General features: G+C 39.4%; 2 protein-coding genes across 2 annotated transcripts; one reads left to right on the top strand and one right to left on the bottom strand.

Moving 5' to 3' along the window:
* Positions 1-4: 4 nt before the first annotated feature.
* LOC108366233 (uncharacterized) lies at positions 5-927 on the bottom strand (the record flags this gene model as incomplete). Its single annotated transcript, XM_017620563.1, has 2 exons — positions 562-927; positions 5-421 (listed from the first exon to the last, which is right to left on the bottom strand). Coding segments are annotated over exons 1-2 (558 nt in total), but the record flags the coding sequence as incomplete, so codon positions are not given.
* Positions 928-2,842: 1,915 nt separating this feature from the next.
* On the top strand, positions 2,843-5,120 carry LOC108366232 (uncharacterized). The gene is made up of 2 exons (XM_017620562.1): positions 2,843-3,289; positions 3,339-5,120. Exons 1-2 carry the CDS (start codon positions 2,843-2,845, stop codon positions 5,118-5,120), a joined length of 2,229 nt encoding a protein of 742 aa, XP_017476051.1.
* The last annotated feature ends 5,155 nt before the right edge of the window (positions 5,121-10,275 follow it).

The following is a 10,275-nucleotide window of genomic DNA, read 5'->3' as shown; positions in this document are numbered from 1 at the left end:
TGGCTGCACCTGTTGGGGTTTCCGTTCCGTTTATCAATTTGGATAATTTTTTAATTTCGATGACTTTTTGACCTGCCAATCCTTCAACTAATTCTGTTTCCGTAAGGTGAATTATGTTTTTTGAAAAAATTCGGCCTTGTGTGGAGTTCAGGCTCCTGTGGGAAGTGATTTTCACTGGTACTAAATCGATGTGTGTCGCTTTAATAAATTTATCGGCTGCCTTTAAGTTGCTAACTTTGATAAGTAGGTCTCCAGATTTAAGTTCCGTAACTTCCGTATAATCGGTGCTTATGTGTTTGAGCCCTTTTTCAATTTGAAAAACATTGTATGAAGCTAATGGACGTGTTACCTGCGCTATACCAGTAGCAGTTTCTCCAATTTTTGGACCTGTTGCTGAAGCAATAAGATACCGTGGAATATGGTCGTTGTTGTTGTTGTAGCAGCATACAAATTCCCCAAAGACTTTTTGGGGAGTGTTGCTGGAGTGACAGTCCTTGGCCAGATATAAATCTGGGTCGTTCCGGTTACGTAGACCCGACTGTCGTGGGAACGTGGAATATGGTCGTCGTTCTGCGTAGTTTCCGGAAGTGGTGTGAAATCATCAGTCCTTAGTCGTTTACCGTGAGTCTTTTTGCCAGAGAGGTTTACATCGGGATCTAGGTCTCGGAACCTATTCCTGTTGGGGGGGTGAACCCCATTCATTTCGCCGTGTACTAATCAGAGTTTTTGAATTTTGCACTATGTGTATATGTGTATATGCACTTATACAGTACTATATTATAATTACGTAGCAAGAGAGAAACTGAGTTAAACCGTATTTAGTCAATCAATGATAGCGGTAACAAGCAGGTCTTAACGCGGCAATTGCCTGAGCTAGACTCATGTTTTATTATATTTTTTATGAAAAGCGTAAATTTTGTGAATTTATCAAGCCAAATTCGAAATTTCCGAATTTAAAAAAAAAGGTTTGTATAGCTATACAGACCCCAATGCCTGCCAGCGCATCCGCCCAGATAGTCCATTAAGTACACCCAAGTTTTAGTGATCTACAAGTTACAAGCGTTTTCAGCATTTAACAGTTCATTACCATGTACGGTGTAATATTAATTATTTTACACTGAACTATGAACTATCTGTACTAGTATCTATAATAGAGAATAATTTGCAAGGTTTTTACAATTTTGCAATTAGTTTCGGGCACTACTATACATTCATGACTTGTGCCACTCTGCCTTAGTACGGTTGTTGCTCCATTTCATACCACAGTAATTTTGTATACAACTCTGAATCAACAAAATGCATGCTTCTTCTTATACGTGAGGAACAGTATCTGTTCATATTTCAACAAAATTTGCAAGATGTAGTCGAAAAAATGAGAGTTTCTGCTGAAAAATCACCCAAAACACACTGCACATATTCGCAAAGACTGGATACAAAAGCAAAAATTTGCTAATTTCAAATGACCTCCACAATCCGTGGACATGAATCTCATTGAGAATTTGCGAAAACAACTAAAAGCACAGCTTACTAAGTATCCAAGTCCGTAAAATCGAGTACATGAGCTGTGAAAGCAAACTAAGGATATACCTCCAGAATTTTTACAGAGATACAAATAAGGTATGCCAAATCGGTTCCAGGAACTGAAACAAGCAAAGAGTACTGAACATTGTGTTAGTAGTTCTTTTTTTCGTGAAAATTGTTAAAAAGTTCTTAAAAATGTATGAGTGCAAAACTGTACTGCCTTAATTTACATTTTTGTCAGCTGGTTTTTTTATTGTTGTATTGACTTCAAATCGTTATGAGAGAGGGAGTAGGGATGTACCAACAAGAATATACAACAAAAGTATGAAAGTCGTTAGAACTTGGAAAGATAGCGATGGCTGAAGTAAAAAGTGTTACACCATGTTACAGTTTTGTCCGTCACTGTACATAGGAATACAGCCCAACGGTCCTCATCAAATTCTATATCACGTCATGTCGTAGAAAAAGTTAAATTATTTGAAGTTGTACAGCACAGCAGAAAAGACGCAGAGATAAACACAAAATTTTAAAAGTATAGCGTATTATTCGCATACTAAAAAAATTGTGTTTTATTAAAAACTGCTATCGCACGCAACAACTCCTTTTCATGATATCGCTCTAAAAGAAAGCGTTTGCATCGCTGTTTTTTTTACCTCTTCATTATGCATTTTCGTGTTGCAAATCTGAAACTCTCGAGTTATAAATTATAAAATTGCGATGTTTTCAATGAAATAAATCGTTTTACGATTAGTAAGCAGTTTAAAAAACTAGTTAAGTTTAGTAATGCTAATACTAGCTGTTAGCAACCCTGGTAGTTGCTGAAAGTGGCAACGCCGCGAATAAGAACTGCAACCAACTTTGATATGTTTTTCTCGTCGGCCATTACATGACAGAAGGATTCCAGACAGCGCGCGAACAGAACACAAGTGTAAAACGCTCCACGCTTCACGCTTAAGCTTCAACCTACAACGTTCAGCCTACGATTTCTTAACAACTTGCCGACTGCCGTTTAATCCTTCGTATTTTATATGTTTTAAATGTACAAGTTACGCGCATACGTGTTTGTCAAGTCGAAACGTTAATAATACATTTTTATACAACGCAAATGTCTTTACTTTATTCGTTTTATATCCTTTGTCGGTAAGCAGAAGCAGTTCTTACACTTCAACAACTTTTACACTTGTGCGCTGTCGGTGAAAACGAATAAATTTGGTACCGGAGGCCATTTTGTATGTCTGAAACCAACAGATATTTCTTGCGGAATCGGGCTGGTGTTACGAGGAGTAATCAAGGGAGTGAATCAGAGTCATCGTTTGAAAGCATGGAGGGTCAGCCAGGTGCAGCCGCAGAAGACACCGCGAATGCTATAATTGCCACATTGAATGCGTTAAGGGCTTCCGTAGAAGAGCTTAGACAAAGCACTGCGGAGAGTCAAAGAGACATCATTAGGCTTCGCGAAGGCATGCAACCACAGAATGTTCCAGAACAGAGCGTGCAGCCAGCACAGCGTGACAATACTCAAGCCGCCATATCACCGACCGACTCGCAAATAAAACTTTACGATTTGCCTGTGTTCAGCGGCAATGTCGAAGACTGGCCGCTATTTTTCGCGAATTTCAACGACACCACGGAAAACTTTGGATACAGCCACCGCCAAAACCTTATGAGGTTGCAGAAGTGCTTAGTTGGTCCCGCCAAAGAAGCTGTCGCCGCCATGCTAATTTACCCGAGCAACGTGCCGAACGTCATAAGCGAGTTGGGAGTTCAGGTTCGGGCGACCCGACATTTTGGTTAAATTCCAAATCAGCAAACTGCAGAATTTCCCGCCAATATCCGATAATAAGCCGGAGCAGATTGTACCGTTTTCCTCAAGAGTGAGAAATGTTGTTGCATTTCTGAAGTCTGCAAATTGCCAGCAGCACTTAGCTAACGTAACATTGTTAGAGCAAATGGTGGGTAAGTTACCGCATACCCGACAGTTCGACTGGGCGAAGCATGCTGCGACTATACAACCGTATCCATCAGTTGAACATTTTTCTGAGTGGCTTAGCGAGTTGGCTAGAATAATTTGTCTTATGCCGACAAACAACACACAGGGTGGCCGGCAGACTGCATCGTCGGGCAATCATCGTCGGCTGATGCATATTGAGCGGCCAAGGGACTCACTTGCTTGCTATCAGTGTAGTGGTAACCACATGCTTGCACAGTGTGAATCGTTTAAGGCAAGCAGTATTCAAGAGCGGTGGGACCTGGTTAAGGCGCAACAGCTTTGCTTTTCGTGCCTACGCAAGGGGCATTCCACGCAAAAGTGTCGTTCAAGAAGGAGGTGTAACATAAGTGGCTGCCAGGGCTATCACAACCAGCTACTCCACAACGAAGATGCAACAATGCAGATGCTACGCCGAACTACACCAGAGGACGTCATTGCGCAGCCACTACTGAATTGTCAAGTAACACAAAGCGCACATGGTCAACTGTTTAAAATATTGCCAGTCAACATATATGGACCGAAAGGTAAGCGTGAGATATTAGCGATGTTCGACGAGGGTTCGTCAATTTCAATAATGGAAGAGGAAGTGGCCAAGATGATCGGAGCCCAGGGTGGCTTGCATCCACTTACGCTGCAGTGGTATGACAACAACGTTGTTACGGAACAATCGCATAAAATCAGCATCGAAGTTGAGAACTGCGCAACGAAGAGGAAGTTTCTACTGAAGGAGGTATATACGGTGAAGAACCTGAACCTGCCTAAGCAATCTATGGCCAAGGAAAATTTTCAGCATTTGAGAGATTTGCCGATAAAAAACTACAGTCGCGCGAAACCAGCTTTGCTCATCGGGCTAAAGCATGCACACCTGGGTGCGACCTCAGCAACAGTGCAAGCCGACATCGACAGCCCGCTAGCTGTAAAAACGCCACTAGGCTGGGTCGCGTACGGCCCAACCAAGCTACCTACAACCTTGAACCCCCGTGATTTGTTGGTGAAAGAATATCAGCAACTGCACGACTTAGTACACGAGTACTTCACAGCAGACAGCTTTAGAGTTAACCCGCCAGCAGTGCCATTGGAGTCAGATGAAGACCAGCGAGCACGTGAGATATTGCGCCGAACAACAAGACGAGTAGGTAAGCAATATGAAACCGGTTTACTGTGGAGAACATATCCACCGAAGTTGCCAAACAGCAAAACAATGGCCGAGAAACGCTTACTGACAGTGGAGCGCCAAATGAAGAACGATGCCGAGTTTGGTGCACGATACCGACAGGAAATGGCTAAGTACGTGAGCAAAGGGTATGCCAGAAAGTTAAGCCGTGACGAAGCCGGAGAGCCACATCAAAATGCTTGGTACTTACCTCACTTCGCTGTATTCAATCGACATAAGCCCGAAAAGACGCGACTCGTCTTTGACGCCGCAGCCGCAATAAGCAACGTGTCACTCAACTCGCAACTAATGAAGGGTCCGGAGCAAGCACAGCCGTTGATACGGATTTTGCTACAATTTCGCCAAGGACGTGTCGCAGTGTCAGCAGACATACGCGAAATGTTTTCGCGGATCAAGATACGCGAAGCTGATCAGCACGCTCAACAGAGTATGTGATGACGTCGCTAATTTTCGGCGCTGTTTGCTCCCCCTGCATCGCCGAATATATAAAAAATAAAAACGCCGAGGAGTATCGGGCACAGTTTCCAGACGCCGCAACGACTATAATTAACAAGCATTATGTCGATGATTTAGTTGCAAGCTTCGACACGCCTGAACAAGCCATCAGTATCTGCAGCGACATTGTCAGCATCAATTCACAAGCAGGGTTCGAGTTACGTAACTTCGTCTCCAACTGCGAAGAAGTAGAAGATCGTTTGAATCATTCGTCATTATCCGCGAGAGAAGTGGTTAGTCTGGAACGCAACGAGTCAGTGGACAAAGTGCTTGGCCTCTTCTGGAACACTAGCGATGACGTTTTCGAATTCCACACGAAGTTCCACCGTTTGCCGAAAGATGTCCTGCACGGAACGCGAGCTCCGACAAAGCGAGAGTTGTTACGAATCGTGATGTCGGTGTTCGATCCATTTGGTATGTTAGCAGCATTTTTAATTACTACTAAAATTCTCATTCAAGAAGCGTGGAAGTGCGAGATTACTTTTACACTTGTGCGCTGTCGGTGAAAACGAATAAATTTGGTACCGGAGGCCATTTTGTATGTCTGAAACCAACAGATATTTCTTGCGGAATCGGGCTGGTGTTACGAGGAGTAATCAAGGGAGTGAATCAGAGTCATCGTTTGAAAGCATGGAGGGTCAGCCAGGTGCAGCCGCAGAAGACACCGCGAATGCTATAATTGCCACATTGAATGCGTTAAGGGCTTCCGTAGAAGAGCTTAGACAAAGCACTGCGGAGAGTCAAAGAGACATCATTAGGCTTCGCGAAGGCATGCAACCACAGAATGTTCCAGAACAGAGCGTGCAGCCAGCACAGCGTGACAATACTCAAGCCGTCATATCACCGACCGACTCGCAAATAAAACTTTACGATTTGCCTGTGTTCAGCGGCAATGTCGAAGACTGGCCGCTATTTTTCGCGAATTTCAACGACACCACGGAAAACTTAAAGTGGCAACGCCGCGAATAAGAACTGCAACCAACTTTGATATGTTTTTCTCGTCGGCCATTACATGACAGAAGGACTCCAGACAGCGCGCGAACAGAACACAAGTGTAAAACGCTCCACGCTTCACGCTTAAGCTTCAACCTACAACGTTCAGCCTACGATTTCTTAACAACTTGCCGACTGCCGTTTAATCCTTCGTATTTTATATGTTTTAAATGTACAAGTTACGCGCATACGTGTTTGTCAAGTCGAAACCTTAATAATACATTTTTATACAACGCAAATGTCTTTACTTTATTCGTTTTATATCCTTTGTCGGTAAGCAGAAGCAGTTCTTACACTTCAACACTAGCTGTTGTGCAAGTAAAGTTTATGCCTCGACTAAAGTTTGGTATACAGAATTGGCTAGTTGAAAATTTCGACCACTGCATTTGATCCAGTGAAACGTATTTTTAAGCAATTGGATACAATGCCTTTTAGTGCCCAGTGCATTTGCATAACAACCCACCACATTTAACTTTGTTTTTGGTACCATATCCAGCCAGGTATACATAACTTTTATTTGCAAGTAAGGAAAACCTAAGGTCTTCTTTTTCAGTGTTTTTATTGCACGGTCAACCGCTTTTCTACCTCCAAGGTTGACCAAGAGAGCCACATTGACCGGTGCAAATTTTATGGAGAAAATGTTGCGGTCATCGACCACCTCGCAATTGCCGGAAAGAGTTAAAAAACTTTTATTCAAATGCCAAATGCATTACCGCATTAAGGATTTAAATAAATCCTCAAATAACTGAGGTGTGTGTAACCGACAACATTTAGAACCCTTAATTATAAAATATTATTTTTAATTATATCTACTCAAAACGAGGGAACATTTTTATTTCGTTTAGCTGATTTCCTCTTTACAAGCTTTTATTTAACTTGCTCATCCCGCGGAAAAATCTAATCGATTTTATTTTTTCATTGTAAGAAACCTCCAAAATCTCCAAAAAATTAAGCATTGAGTTAGTTTTCGAAATTAATAAAGGTACAAAAATACTTTAAACTTCCATATTAATCTAAAAATAGTACGAAAACGGAGTAAAACGGGCCAAAATTTTTCCCCATTTTCTACTACCTTAAAATGCGTTCCATCATGATTCGGGTGTAGATTTTTTACTCACTAGTAATGGGGAGGGAGAGGACAATGTTTGGTGTGTCATGAAGAAATCGCACGGACGACAAACTTTTTTGTTAAGCGCCATTATAGCGCCATTTCCCCTTATTCCCAAATATTGAATTAATAAATTATTACGTACATATGCACATAAATAAAAAGATGAATTTAAAATATAGCTAAGAAATTCCTTTTCGGTAATTCTCTAGGGTGGGATAACAACCCCTAAAAAAGGTGCGGAAAAGTCGGGAGGGGTACCAAACTACGCGTTTCGGCCCCCTAATAACAATCCGTAGGGGGGAGATAATATTATTAACCATTTAAAAGTTATGAACAAAAAACTTTTGTTAAATTTCGTGGTTTTCTGTGAGCAATTACCACGTCAAAAATGCACTAAATCACCAGTTTCCACTTTTAAAACACTACTAAAACGTTTCCGGTTATTATTTTATGCAAACCAAATCATTTATTCACTTTTATTTTATATATTTCGTTAATAAAACAGAGTAAACAAACTTTGCGCCTGCTAAAATTATTATAACCTCACATCGCTGGCATTGCCACTTTATTTCACATTTCATTTGCGCTATTATACTCAGTTTACACTATACACTTCTTCTTCTTTTTACTTTCATCTAAATAAGATATTGTAACCAAAATATAATAGCAAATTTCGCTATACCATCGCGCGATTTTTTATTAAAAATTTTCATTATTTATCGAAGTATTGATTTTTATGGAAAAAGCGCCGCAGGCGAAAATTTTTATAAAAAATTGCGCGATTTTTTATTAAAAATTTTCATTATTTATCGAAGTATTGATTTTTATGGAAAAGCGCCGAAGGCGAAAATTTATTTATATATATATTAAACGAAAGAAGATACCGAAAAGCATTGAACAGTGCACACATCTCATAAGGAAAAGTGAATTATTACGAAATACTAATACAGTGGCAGCACTATAGCTATTTTGGAATCTCGCGTTTCAGCTCGCAAAGATTGTCAACTTCTTTTTAATAACAAAATAATCTATCTTAGGTTGATAAAACTATGTGTTTCTTTAATAAATAAGTTAAATTATATATTTGAATAGTGTTTAAAAAGTGAGAACAGGTGATTTAGTGAATCTTTGTCGGTGAAATTGCCCATAGAAAACAACGAAATTTAACAAAAGTTTTTTGTTCATAACTTTTAAATGGTTAATAATATTATCCCCCCCCCCCTCCGGATTGTTATTAGGGGGCCCGAAACGCGTCGTTTGGTACCCCTCCCGACTTTTCCGCACCTTTTTTAGGGGTTGCTACCCCACCCTAGAGAATTACCTCCTTTTCTTTTAATTCAAAATAAGAAGAATAATACAAATTAATTAGACTATTTGCTTTAATTTAATTTTAATTATAATAAGAAATCTAAGCAAGCAATGCAAGTGAATTAAATTATATTAAAAGGTTAATTCTTTAGTATTATATCTCCCTTTCATACTATTTACAAATTCTGCACGAGCACAAATTTGCAGGAATTTGCAAGTTTCCCTGCCAGCTGGTGCCACGGTTGCATTTCAAACATATTAAATTTTTGTAGAATTTTTAAGATTCTTTCAGATGGACAAAAACAAGATATACATGTATATTTCTTGTTGTTCTGACTTTCTTTAACATACATTTCAATTTCTTCATCGTACTAGCTGTCGAGTTTCTTAAATCGACTCTAGTTGCAACTGCATTCCGATTGCGAATACAATTCTTTTCAGCCGAGTTAAGTTCAAATCATTGGAATTAACTAAATTAATTATATCAACAAGTATTTTTTTCATTTTAAATTTAACGAACTTATTTATTCAAATTATCGTAGACAAAAATGCAACCATGCGCCACAATCACATGTTTTTCGTTTTTGCAAATTTTCGCTGGCAAAATTTCTTCTAGCCAGAATTTGCAACTTCGCTCCAAGAGAACTGTCACTTTGCTCTCACAATTTTTGAGTGTTGGATAATTTTTTGGTCTGCATCAACGCGATTTGGGCAAAAATCATGATAATTCGTACAAATTCGTACAAATTTTTTGCTCGACGAACAAACCTATTGACTACACAGTAGCAAAAATTGCTAAAAAAATTGGTGTTATGAAAATATCATGTAAGTACTTAGGAAGGAGGTATAATACTCTGGGCTACAGATCTATAGTTGAACCACATTTCAAATACTGTCCAACACCACAAAGTATCACCAAGACAAAAATCACCGACATTTACCTACCTGCAGGCAAAAACTATACAAAGACAACATAATGGATGTTAATATCGAGACAGCGAAGTTTAACCTATTACCTGCTTCTGAAATAAAAAAGGACACCATGGCATTTCTAATAATTAATTATCGACGAAAATCACATTACCTAAGATAAATGAACATAAATTAAGGACAAAAACTCGTACCAGACAGAACGAAAAATGGCACTGAAGATGGCACAATGCCGAAACCGGTTTGTCTGCAAACCAAACTTGACAAGGGATGACGGAAATTCGTTCCAAAGTAAATCAACTGTCCAACAATCCTTTTTTATAGCAAGTGACACACAAATAGAAAAGCTTCAAAAAATGCAAAATAGGGCTATGCGATTTATCTTGAACAAGCGGTACGACACACCAACACAGGAAATGATCGCAGAATTAAACTGGCTGAGAGTGAAAAAGTAACTTGTTTTTAAAACGCTATGAAATTCGTGTTTAACATAAAACAAGGTAGACTTCCAGATTATCTGAGTGATATCCTACGATATAATAGTGAAATCCATTCGTATTTATTCAGGGAAAATAATAGCTGTATAAAACGGAAATAGATACGAAGAATATCTTTTATAAGGGATTAAAATGTTAAAATGAACTTTCAGCTCAAATAAATAATTGTGAAAAGGTTGGTACCTTCAAAAGGCTGCTACTTGATCACTGTAGAACATTGGGTATTAGATAAAAAGGTCCGGCATGGAAATTAGTG

This window comes from Rhagoletis zephyria, unplaced genomic scaffold, assembly GCF_001687245.7.
Source record: "Rhagoletis zephyria isolate East Lansing unplaced genomic scaffold, Rhagoletis_zephyria_1.1 Rzeph_scaffold_02194, whole genome shotgun sequence".
Lineage (NCBI taxonomy): Eukaryota > Metazoa > Arthropoda > Insecta > Diptera > Tephritidae > Rhagoletis > Rhagoletis zephyria.
The sequence above is the reverse complement of the archived record's forward strand: the minus strand, read 5'-3'. Positions and strand labels throughout refer to the sequence as shown.